This window comes from Impatiens glandulifera, chromosome 8 (genome assembly GCF_907164915.1).
Source record: "Impatiens glandulifera chromosome 8, dImpGla2.1, whole genome shotgun sequence".
Taxonomy (NCBI): domain Eukaryota; kingdom Viridiplantae; phylum Streptophyta; class Magnoliopsida; order Ericales; family Balsaminaceae; genus Impatiens; species Impatiens glandulifera.
The window spans coordinates 14,236,147-14,249,634 of NC_061869.1; the positions used below are offsets into that span (position 1 = coordinate 14,236,147).

At 36.4% G+C, this 13,488-nt stretch overlaps 1 protein-coding gene across 1 annotated transcript; it reads right to left on the reverse strand.

The window, feature by feature from the left end:
- Nucleotides 1-11,795: 11,795 nt before the first annotated feature.
- On the reverse strand, nt 11,796-12,946 carry LOC124913049 (zinc finger BED domain-containing protein RICESLEEPER 2-like). The gene is made up of 2 exons (XM_047453673.1): nt 12,187-12,946; nt 11,796-12,103 (listed from the first exon to the last, which is right to left on the reverse strand). Exons 1-2 carry the CDS (start codon nt 12,944-12,946, stop codon nt 11,796-11,798), a joined length of 1,068 nt encoding a protein of 355 aa, XP_047309629.1.
- Nucleotides 12,947-13,488: the final 542 nt, after the last annotated feature.

The window sequence follows — 13,488 nt, forward strand, 5'->3', positions numbered from 1 at the left end:
CTAGTGATGCTAGTGATGCCAGAATGTAGTATGAGTCATATTTTTAGCAACGGAACCATAGAAAAGTCATGACGTTAGACGTGTTTAAGAGAGACATTTTGTTGCAGTTCGGTCCTTCAATACATGAAACCCCAATGAGACAATTGATACACCTGAAACATGTTAGTCCTGTCTAAGAATACAATCTCCAATACATGACAATTTCCAAAAAACTGTATAGTATGCATAGGGAATACGTTATAGACTGATATCTGTCTAGATTGAGAGAGGAAATCACAAATTTTATTAGACTACAGTTTCATGGGTCTTTAAATGAATCCATGTCGATGGTAAAAGTCTAAAAGCGACATACTGATTCCTGTTAAGCAACAGACACTTGTATAACGTTGAACCACCGTTGCTACCCAAGCCAACCAATGTTAAACTGGCCTGGCCAAGCACCAGTATAACCACATACTTCAAGCCAAATCCCTCGTATGCGCCTTCTTCCAATGTGAAGCAGTGACACATGAAGTAGTTATATACAATTGTAATGGATGAAAAGAGAAAGAAATGCCTCTATTACACTTGTGATGAAAAATGGGAATCTAACCGCAAATGTAAATCAAAGTTATTCATGATATCGACTAATGACCAAGAAGACATACTAAGTTTCCAAAAAGCCACCCCATAGTCAGTTCTTGATAATTCCCCTCTTTTTCAGTTTGATGTAGGGGAAGAGCCTATCATTTTCTTGCACGCTTTGACTGGTTCTAAGAATTTTCAAATACTCTAGACTATTGGCAAGATCGGGAACCACTAATTGATACCGAAAAACATACATAACTACATAAAAGACAAGATCATGAAGAGTATAAACCACGAATGACTAAGTTTGAGAGATTTTGACATCTTACCTCGAGACATCACAATAAATATTATCTCCCAATAAGAGTGTGTCTACTAGATTATTAGATTATAGATATCTTCGTTAATAATTTTGAGCTTAGTTTGTAGTGGCCATTAATTTACTCAAAAATATGTAGTCTATTTTCCTCACTATTCCTAGGATTTGGGTTAAGCATGGCAAATTTCTGGGTATATATAGGGCAACCCGAACTGAAACCGCCCCGAACTATATCCGAACTCACCTTGAAAACCGGTGCTTAAGGGACCTGAATTTTTCGTCCCCGACCCAAATGTCATATATTATAAGAATCGATTTTTTATAAGAATCTGTTTGTTTAAAAAAGTATATTTTTAAATTTGAACATAATATTTGCAAGACTAGTTAAATATTTAGAATTTAGAACCAATTAAGTTTATATATATTTAAAATTTTGGACTATTAAATATTTTGTTCACTTGTAAGTTAATTAGGATATGTTAAATAATCATTTTTAGTAAATAAAAAATAGTTATTATTAAATTATTTTAAATTAATATTGTAAAATATTTAAAATATGAAGAGTTAAGTCTAAAATGTTAAAATTATATTATTTAAAAAAAATGATTACTAACGAATTTATAGTTATGATTATGAAAATATTGAAAAATTAATAAAAATAATAATAAAAAATTAAATATGATTTTACTACAATTTTTTTTTGAGTATATCTCAATTATTATATTTGAAGATTAAAAAATTATTAGAGGTTCTTTATTAAAATTTTAATTTTTATAAATATATGTTACTTACTATCTAATATATAGATTTTTATTTAATTATTTTGTTTAAATAGATGTTATCTTGTATTATTTTTAATTTAATTTTGTATATATAATTTTTATTTAAATTAATGATAACTAATTTCTTATATAACTCTTTTTTAATCTAAAACAATTACAATTTTAACATTTGAATAGAACATTAAATAAAGTATATTTTAACTTTTTTTTCTAATACAATTAAAATTTTAATATTTTGAATAAAACATTAAATAAAGGAAAATTTTGACCGTTTAAACTTTTGAATAAGTTTAGTTGGTAATTTAATTTATATATGTCATCTATTTATTTAAATTATATTGACACATCACTAATTGAGAATATTAAAATAAATAAATTCAGATATTTTTCCTTTACCTGAAACCGACTCCGAATCAATTTTTCGGACCCAAAATTATCCGAAACCGAAAATCAAAATAATTATCTAAACCAATTAGTTCGGTTCTTTCGGATAACCGACCCGTTAGGCAGTGGCGGACCCAGAAATATTTTCTCGGGGGGGCCAAATACATAATAACGTAGCATTTTTTGGCTATCAAATAAATTCATTTTTTAAATTAAAATTCTACTCGATAATTACATAAAAATACTAACAAGCACAATTACTAAATTATTCTTGTCCATGAGTCGGTACAAAAGAAGACAAAATATCTTCGTTACGTTAACTATACCAATCAATCAATTCAAGAAAATTAACTTTATTTGATGAACTACTTGACTCATATGTCCTCGAAAAGGTAATCCTTGTCTCAATAGAAAGCGTGTTACATCAAACATTGTCGTTTAACGGGTGCGATAATTTATTTCTATATCATGACCATGTGTATGTAAAACGTTTCTCACGTTATGTCTTTGATCTTAAAATGATTCAAATTGAACTTTAGCTTCATTATGACAATTATTTGAAGTTCTCATATGACGATTGAATCTTTCTAATGCCCTTTTCCAATTTTTGTACTCATCTCCTATAAATGTATCATCTACGTTTTCTCTATTTAAAGGCTTGAAAAGATAACACCAAAAACAAAATGATGCATCTTTTGATATGCTATATTCTAACCATGTATATTTGATAAGTAACATTAGACTCGTTAGTAGGCTCATTAATTGATTGAGAAGACTAATGTTGGTCATGTGATGTAGAAATACAAATTCGTTTATAGAACATCTCCATTATTCTATATCCTACATAAAATAAATAATTAAAAATAAATATGTGTCACAACCCTTGGCCCCTAAATAAAATCTAACAAATATATTTATTTGTTGAAATAATTTAAAACTAATTTAAAATTAAGAAATATAAAATAATATTTTATCCTTATATTTATATAAATTGTTATTTTACCCTTATATTTATAAATAATTTATATTATTAATTATATTAAAATAAATAATATATATATAAATAAATAAATTATAATATAAATGTAGTTTTAAAATAAATAATAATATTATATGATTTTCATTATTTTTTATATAATTCTTTTTATTTTAACTTATATAAATAAATTTTATTTATATATTAACTAAAATTTATGTATTATTATAAATATGGTTTCTTAGAAAATATTTTTTTTATAAAATAAAATATTAATAATAATTACTTTAATAAAATTATAATTGAAATTAGAATAATATAATTATGAATTAGTTTTTTTTTTTATTATTTTTTATAAAAGAAAGTGTTAGTTTATTATAAATATTAGAAAATAGTGTGAGAGGCAGAGTTTGATCACCTGACCTTTACTATATATTTCAGCTCCAAAACCAGCAGGACAAAACTTAATTTGGTAAACATATATATAAAATATCTTAAAAGTTTTATCTTGGTTGGGGGAGGCCCGGGCCCCCCTTGTAGGTCCGCCACTGCAGTCAAGAATCTTTTTCCATGCCTATTGTCATGGCCCCCTTGACCAGCTAACCCAAGAGGCTTAATCACCCATGAAGGCCCAAACCAAAGAACATTCTAGAAAGCTAGAATGCCTTGTGAGTCATTTAATGTGGTGGTGGTTATTAGGGTGGTAGTTGGATAGTAACTCATTATTGTGGTGGTTGGCTAGTACACCACTAATGAGGTAGTTGGGTAATTAATGTAGTAGTTGAGATTAACACTATAAATACCTTTGAGGTATACCTTTGTAAAGCATCAAGTATTTTATCAATATAATTACTTTCTCTCTCTAAAAGTTCTTGTGTTTATTCAAGTGTTGCATTGAGAAAGGCTGACTAGTTATTGATCTTACGAAGATAATAACTAGTGCCGCACGGTTCGTTGGAGAAAAGACCAAGTCCGTGACAATTGGTATCAGAGCGGAAATGACGAAGAGATCGGATGAAAGTTCAAAGGTCGTGGATGAAGTAGAGAACCTTCCCCACGGGACCGGAGAAGATGGTAGGATCTCTCGCAAGGTTCAAACGGGAGGATCCAAAGCTACTAAAGAAAGAGAGAGATCAAGGGACGCTATCGTTGACATTATCGCCAGGCTGGAGAAGGTAGAACTCACAATGGCGTATGGACAAGATAATGTTGGGGACCTAGAGGAACGCATTGCCGAGCTTGAGAAAGAGAGAGACGAGCTCCGGGAAGGAATGCAAGGTGCCCTAAACGAGGGCTTGTCAAAATGTCAAGAGCAGGCTCAGATCATGGAGAAAACCCTCATTGGTGAAATCAATACCTTGACCGAGAAACTCGAGGTAATGTCGTCTAAACTACAAGCCACCGAAGAGGATGTGGCGTTACTCAAAAAGGCGGTTGCGCAAGAGTGCGGACGTGCGTCTGTTGGAGTCCCCAATCCGACAAGGATAGATGTTCCAAGGCCTAAAGCGTATTTAGGCGAGAGGAATGCGAAAGAGATTGATAATTTCTTATGGGGTCTGGACCAGTACTTCAAAGCACTCGGCCTGGTAGAAGAGGCGAGGAAGATAGATACTGCCACGACCTACTTGGAAGACACCGCAATGTTATGGTGGAGGCGAAGGAGTAGCGACATAGAAAGAGGTACGTGTTCTATTAACACGTGGACCGAATTCAAGGAAGAACTCAAGCGGCAGTTTTATCCTGAAAATGCTATTCGAGAGGCAAGAGCCAAGTTGCGGCGACTCTCACATAGGGGGAGTATCAAGGAATACGTCAAGGAATTCATTGCCACTCTCCTTGAGATCCCCAACTACTCGGACGAAGAAGCTTTGTTTGCCTTCACCGATGGTCTACAAATGTGGGCTAAACTAGAGTTAGAACGGCGTGGCGTCCAAGATCTAAACACCGCCATTGCTGTGGCTGAATCTCTAGTTGAAATGCGAAGACAAGACAACACAAAATCGACCCACGACAGGAGCGACAAGGGGAAGAACGGTAGAGATCGTTTTCACAATAGGGAAGCTCCATCTAAGTTCACCAAACCCAATAGTGGAGATCAGGACGAGAAAAGTGGGGAGAGACCCCGAATAAAATGCTACTTTTGCGAAGGACCACATAAAGCAAGAGAATGCCCCACGAAAAACAAACTATCTGCATTATTGGAGGAGCAGGAACGCCTTCATGAAGAGGCGCGATTGGGGTCGCTACATCTCCTCAGTTCTATCAAAGCCAAGTTCGAAGAACCAAAATCCGCGAAGAAGGGACGATTGTTCGTGGAAACTAAAGTGGGAAACCACACGGTTAAAGCTTTATTGGACACGGGAGCCAACAGTAACTTTCTAGAGGCAAAAGAGGCGGAAAGATTGGGGATCGATTACACCAAAGAGAAGGGGTGGCTGAAAGCGGTCAATTCGGCACCAAGTGCGACACATGGCGTTGCTCGTGATGTAAGAGTCAACTTGGGAGAATGGACTGGAGTCTTAGACTTTTCCATTGTTGACATGGACGATCACAAAATGGTCCTTGGCATAGAGTTTCTAGACAAGGTAAATGCTTTCCCACTTCCTTTTGCAAATAGTATGTGCATTCTAGAGCAAGGCAATACTTGCATGATTCCTTTAACAAGGGAAGGCAAGATAGAAGCTAGACAGCTTTCTGCCATGCAACTCTCAAAAGGCATGAAGAAAGCTCGTCCAACTTTCCTTGTTAGCCTGAAGGAAGATGAGAAAAGCGTGTCCCAAGAGAAGACACCTCTAGAAGTCACGAAGGTTCTAGAGAGGTTTCAAGACGTAATGCCCGCTGAGCTGCCAAAGAAACTCCCTCCGAAGAGAGAGGTGGACCACAAAATAGAGTTAGCCGAAGGTACTAAACCACCAGCAGCGGTCCCTTATCGCATGGCACCCCCCGAATTGGAGGAGCTGAGGAAGCAATTAAAGGAGCTGTTGGACGCGGGATATATCAAGCCGTCCAAAGCACCTTATGGAGCACCAGTACTTTTCCAAAAGAAGCAAGATGGGTCGCTTCGAATGTGCATTGATTACCGAGCTCTCAACAAGTTGACGATAAAGAACAAGTACCCTATCCCGTTGATTGCTGACTTGTTCGACCAACTTGGTGATGCGAAGTGGTTTACAAAATTGGATCTACGGTCGGGGTACTACCAAGTAAGAATAGCGGAAGGAGACGAGCCCAAAACCGCATGTGTTACGAGGTATGGATCTTTTGAGTTCTTAGTTATGCCTTTTGGTTTGACGAATGCTCCTGCTACATTCTGTACCTTGATGAATCGAGTCTTCCAACCTTTCCTGGACAAGTTTGTTGTGGTGTACCTAGACGATATTGTCATATATAGCAGAACATTGGAGGATCATCTACAACACCTACAACAAGTTTTCCAGGTATTAAGGGAAAATGAGTTGTTCGTCAAGAAAGAGAAGTGTGAATTCGCAAGGCCAGAAGTGATGTTCTTGGGGCATATTGTGGGAAGGGGTCAACTCCGGATGGACAAGGCCAAGGTGCGAGCCATTGAAGAGTGGAATCCACCGAGGAAGGTTACTGAGCTGCGATCTTTCCTCGGCCTTATCAATTACTATCGGAAGTTTATAAAGGGGTATTCATCGATCGCATCCCCATTAACGGACCTATTAAAAAAGAATAAGTCGTGGAATTGGGATACGAGATGCAACGAGGCCTTTGAGAAGCTGAAACAGGCAGTGATGGAGGAACCCGTGTTGGTACTACCAAACCACACCATGGCTTACGAAATCCACACAGATGCCTCAGATTTCGCCCTTGGTGGAGTGTTGATGCAAGAGGGACACCCCGTCGCCTATGAGAGTCGCAAGCTCAATGATGCGGAACGTCGGTACACCGTCCAAGAAAAGGAGATGACTGCGGTTGTCCATTGCTTGCGAACATGGAGACACTACTTGTTGGGGGCTAAGTTTGTCGTGAAGACCGACAATGTGGCAACAAGTTATTTCCTCACTCAAAAGAAGTTAACTCCAAAACAAGCAAGGTGGCAAGCTTTTCTCGCAGAGTTCGACTTCATTATGGAGTATAAACCGGGAAAAGTCAACTTGGTAGCAGACGCCCTGAGTAGGAAGGCGGAGTTAGCCGCAATCACAAGTGCTAATTTTCCTTTAGTAGATCAAATCAAGGAAGGAATTGAGCACGACCCACAAGCCAAGAGTTTAAAAGAATTGGCAGAGAAAGGGAAGACTCGCCAATTTTGGATAAGAGATGGAATACTCATTACCAAAGGAGATAGAATCTATGTACCAAGGTGGGAAGGATTAAGGAAAGCCATTCTAAAGGAGTGTCACGACTCAAGATGGGCTGGACATCCAGGAACACATCGTACATTGGCGCTAGTAGAACGTGGGTATTATTGGCCTCAGATGAGAGACGACATTGAAGTCTATGTTAAGACGTGTCTTGTGTGTCAACAAGATAAGGTGGATCAACACAAGACTACGGGATTGCTAGAGCCATTGCCAACCCCGGAGAGACCTTGGGAAAGCATTTCCATGGACTTCATCACTTGCCTACCCAAGTCTGATGGGTGTAGCAACATAATGGTTGTGGTGGATCGATTTAGCAAATACGGAGTGTTCATCCCCATGACGACAAAGTTCACGGCTGAAGATGCAGCTCGATCATTTTTCAAGTATGTGATGAAATATTGGGGCATTCCAAAATCCATTGTGAGCGACCGAGATACTCGCTTCACTGGAAGGTTTTGGATGGAGTTGTTCAAGCTTATGGGATCCGAACTCAACTTCTCAACTAGCTTTCACCCGCAAACCGACGGACAAACAGAAAGGGTGAACGCCTTACTCGAGTTGTTCTTAAGGCACTACGTGAGCGCCAACCAAAAAGACTGGACAAAATTGCTTGACATAGCCCAATTTTCATACAATCTGCAAAAAAGTGAATCAACAGGGGGAAGTCCCTTTGAGATAGCTACAGGTCAACAACCCTTAACTCCACACACTTTGGCGATGGGATACAAAGGCCCAAGTCCTACGGCCTTTAAGTTCGCCAAAGGATGGCATGAGGAAGCTGACATAGTACGAGCCCACCTCGCCAAGGCCGCCAAAAGAATGAAGAAATGGGCGGACAAGAAGAGAAGGCACTTGGAGTTCGAAGAAGGAGACCAAGTGATGGTAAAACTCCTCCTTCATCAAGGGAGACACTTTTCGCAAGTTCACAAGGGACTGGTGAGGCGGTATGAAGGCCCTTTCATCGTGGAGAAACGGATTGGAAAGCTGGCCTATCGCTTAAAATTACCGACACATCTGGAAATGCATCCCGTATTCCACGTAAGTTTACTAAAACCTTATCATGAAGATAAAGAAGATCCAAGTAGAGGTGAATCAAAACGAGCTCCCACGGCAATCACTACCGTACCCGAAAAAGAAGCCGAAGAGATATTGGCACATCGGGTCATACCGAGGAGGGGTACCCACCCAAGTTATGTCGAATACTTTGTGAAGTGGAAGGGACTACCGGAAAGTGAAGCCAGTTGGGAACACGAATTAGTACTATGGAACTTCAAAGACGTCATTCATAGCTATAAGGAGGACGCGACGAGGACGTCGCCAGATTGAGTGGGGGAGAATGTCATGGCCCCCTTGACCAGCTAACCCAAGAGGCTTAATCACCCATGAAGGCCCAAACCAAAGAACATTCTAGAAAGCTAGAATGCCTTGTGAGTCATTTAATGTGGTGGTGGTTATTAGGGTGGTAGTTGGATAGTAACTCATTATTGTGGTGGTTGGCTAGTACACCACTAATGAGGTAGTTGGGTAATTAATGTAGTAGTTGAGATTAACACTATAAATACCTTTGAGGTATACCTTTGTAAAGCATCAAGTATTTTATCAATATAATTACTTTCTCTCTCTAAAAGTTCTTGTGTTTATTCAAGTGTTGCATTGAGAAAGGCTGACTAGTTATTGATCTTACGAAGATAATAACTAGTGCCACACGGTTCGTTGGAGAAAAGACCAAGTCCGTGACACTATTTGGGGGTGTTACAAATAATCTCATAAGGTTTAAAGCAAACTATCAAAGCAGTTATATTAAAGATTATACTATTTTATAACCATTGATGAGCTTGATTGAATAATACGATTGAGTTAATTATGAAAACAATATTACAGAAACACAATTTACCTTTTTCTTATATCAAATTACAAACGACCGAACAAGCTTTTAATCTAAATAAAATAATACACAATATTTAATTAGTTTCTGAAAGAATTCTATCCAAATCCTTAGGGATTTATGCTGTATTGTTTATAGAGTTGAAATATGGAAACTAAATACTGCATAAATATGTATTTTCATATTTAAGTCCATGAATAAGTAAATATAAAGTTTATCAATAACAAAAACCGAGGCATACTAATGATACTATATGCATTGTTTCTAAAGAGATTTTGCCTACTCATAGTCATAGTTAATAATTTGATATGGGAGGATTTTGATGATTATTGCTTATTTATTTTTGTGAAAGAAAATCGTGATTAATTTATTGTTTATTTATTTTGATTTATCACTGGTTCTAGCATAATTTTGGAGTCCATGTGTAGTGTAGAAGGAGAGAGGAGGGAGATGTAACATGCTTGATTATATTAACTATAGGTATAGTTAGAGCGGTTAGATGGGTCAACCCATTACGATTAGACGGGTCAATCCATTACGGTTAGACGGGTCAACCTATGACGGGGCGGGTCTACCTACCAGAACTCATCTCTTTTGATTAGGTATATATAATATTCTAAGTTTTTAAGTTGAATAATTCTATGAAGTTGAATGTGTGTTTCTTTAAACAAACTCCAACTTGAAGATATGATGTAAGTTTATGGTTACTGAAATTATTAAGAACTCTTCTTGATGATGTATATTTAATCTTGGTTATTTAAGTCTACTCTTCATTATAGTTCAAATACAGAATTTTAATCGCAACTTGACTTATTCTTTCTTTTTTTTTCCATTTTTTTTTACTCATTCATTATTTTTCCTTATGAAAATTTAACATAGAAAATAAAAATAAAAAGAAAAGAAAAAAAAACTTAAATATAATTAATTGGTTCGAAGATTTTAGGACAAACAATAAAGTCTCCACATGAATCCACGGATTTTCCAAATTTAATTTTCGACATCGTCATGATAATGATATTGTGAATAATCTTAAACGACATAATTTGATTGTTAAATGTTCTCCGATATCTTTGGAATTAGATAGTTCAACAGAAAATTATAAGGACGTACAAAGACCCATCTTGTAAGTCTAATTTTTTTAGTCGTCTCGATCCATGTATTCCAGTTAGAGCGGTCAGACGGGTCAACCCATGGCGGGGCGGGCCTACCCACCAGAACTCATCGTTTGACGGGTCGACGACGGACCGACCCACCATCCCAGCGGGCTGAAAATCCCCAATCCAACCCAAGGTGGGTTGCGGGTTAGGAGGGCTAGCCAGCGGGTTGTCTCACTACAAATAAAAATAAAAATAAAACATTAATAGTTCTAGAAAACAAGAATTCAAGAACATTATCAAATAGTGATAATATACGCGAAACAAGAATCACCATCGCACAATAAGCTATCATGCAAAATGAGTTGCTCTTTCAAATGAACTTGCATAATATCATTACTAGATGCATTATCCAATGTCAAAGAGAAAATCTTTTTTTCAATCCCCCAATCCTTCAAAAATTCAAACAATTTAGCAGCTAATTCAACTCCTGAGTAGGGGTGCAAACGAACCGAATCGAACCGAATAATACAAAAACATGATATTCGAGCTCGAACTCGAAAATTATGAATGGTATTCGAATTCGATTCGAAGTTCGAAAATTCAATAAAATTTGGCTCGAGCTCGATTCAAAATAAAGTTCGAACTCGAGTTCGATTTGAATTGTTCGAACCTTGATTCGAACAACTTCGAATCATAGCTCGAAATAATTCAAATTCGAGTTCGATTCGAAATATGTGAACATATTTGAATTAAATTAAGTACAACATAATAAACATTTAGAATTACACCAAAATAAGAAAGTGCATTTAGTACAAAAAAAGAACTAAGTCCACAGTTATATTTTCATCCAAAATACAAAAAATCCCATGAGAAAAAAAGCTCAATGCTTTCATCCAAAATAAACAAAAGTCTCATGAGAAAAAAAGCTTCATGCTTTCACCTCTTCAACCTATACAAAACCAAATAGATAGTCATAAATTCATAATAATATAGCTAATTAATTAACATGAACTTAAAGAATACTCAAAGGCAACTCACTGGCCATGCAACTAAAATATGAATATGTTTCTTAGGGCCCAAATTAGCTTAGAGTTCAATATTGGGTAATACAATTGCTTACCTTTAAAATGTAGGCTTAGAATGGAGATGGATATTAGGCTTAGCATCTTCTTTGGTTCTTGTCTGTTTTCATATCAGTATTAATTAAAGATTAGATTATTAAATTCAAATAATATATTAAAAAATGTATGAAAGTTATAAATTTGTAATACAATTGCTTACCTTCAAAATGTAACTGATTTTTTCAATTTCAATGATCAATTTAGTCTATAGGTAGATCAATTGTCAAATGTTGTTTATCATCCTACAAATATAATGACAAATATAGTTATCATTTATTTTTCAAACACTACTTTCTAATTCGATAAAGAGAAATAAATATAAGCAAAGCAAAACAATCATTACCTTAGTTTTTTTGTCACTCCATGTCGTTTTCGACACCAATCTCCACCGCACATCAATATTTCGACTGTTGTAGGAGCTAAAGAAGCACGATACTTATCAATAACACGACCTCCAGCACTAAAGGTTGCCTCTGAAGCTACTGTTGCAATGGGAATTGCTAATATATCTCTAGCCATAGTTGACAACACCGGAATTTTGTATGTATTGAGTTTCCACCAACTAAGAGCATCAAATTTATCACTTGGATCATGCCTGTGACACATTTCCTCTAAATACACATCCAACTCAGATTTTTCAGGTAGTACTGTTTCAATTTCTTTCAAATAAAAAGAGAATTCAGACCATCCTGAAGAAAGACTAGTAATTTCTCTACTAGTTTGACTTAACCTGCTGCTTTGAGATTCAGAACTAGTTGTTGACCCTTGAAGTTTTCAGCAGCTGCGTCTGAATATTCTTTGTAAATTACATACAAAAGCCTTTGAACCTCTCTAATATTACTTTCTGATTCAAATGGGGTATAAAGTTTAGGAAAAGTGAATTCTAGTGCTCGCATTTTGCATCTAGGATCCAAAACACAACCAACCGCCATTAATAAATTGCACTCACCCCCATATTTATCAAACTTTTCCTTCATTTTTTGCACTATTTTTCTAATAAACTCTTCTTCGTCACAAGATCTCTCATCCAAGACCACTTTTACACGATAAACTTCATTTAGAAAAAGGTTAGAAGTAGGATACTCACTTCCTGAAATGATTTTGGTTGCTTCATAAAATATTTTATTCCAATCATCTTCTGTTGGATAATGAACGTAGCTTGGTTCCCGGTTTTTAAATCTTAGAAAAACTTCTTTGAAAGCTATTGATGTTCTCAACATTTCATAAGTTGAATTCCATCTCGTCTTACAGTCATCAACCAACTTTCTTTCGTGTAACTTCAATTGCTTCACAGTGTCAGCAAATTGAATGAGTCTGACATCTGTTCTTCTAATGAGATCCACACTCTGACGAATTACTTGAATAATTTCCCTAATTTCATTGGGTCCATCTTGATCTATAAGGTTTAGAATATGTGCACAATACCGAACATGGAATAATTTTCCCCCACAAACCAAATTTTGGTTTATTCTCAAGAAATCTTCTTTCATATACCTAATTGAAAGTGAGGAGAAAAAAGGGATGCATACCTGGGATGGTGGATTTGGATCGGTGGAAACCTAGGATCGGTGGGATTTGGATTTGGAGTCGATCAGTGGGATGGTGGGATCTGGATTCTGGATTTGGAGTTGGATTAGTGGGATTTGGATGGTGAGATGGTGGGATGGTGGGTCGCAGAAGAGTTTGACAATAAGAAGGAGAGAAGAGAGAGGAGAGATGATAGAGATGCCCTAACAATGTATAAACTAATAAAAAAAAAATATAAATATTAAATGAAAGTTCGCGAGCGGCTCGTGAATAATCGAACAAAATAATTTGGGTTCGAGTTCGGCTCGAAATATTATCGAACATATTTGAATTCGGCTTGAATTCGATAGATTCGAACTCGAATCAAATTTATATAGAGCCGGCTCGAAAAGCTCGTGAGACAGCTCGGTTCGTTTGCACATCTACTCCTGAGTGTGGAGGAGGCATATGAGAAAAGTTAGGTATCTTGATGTTCAATTTCTAATCACTGTCAACAAAATGGGCA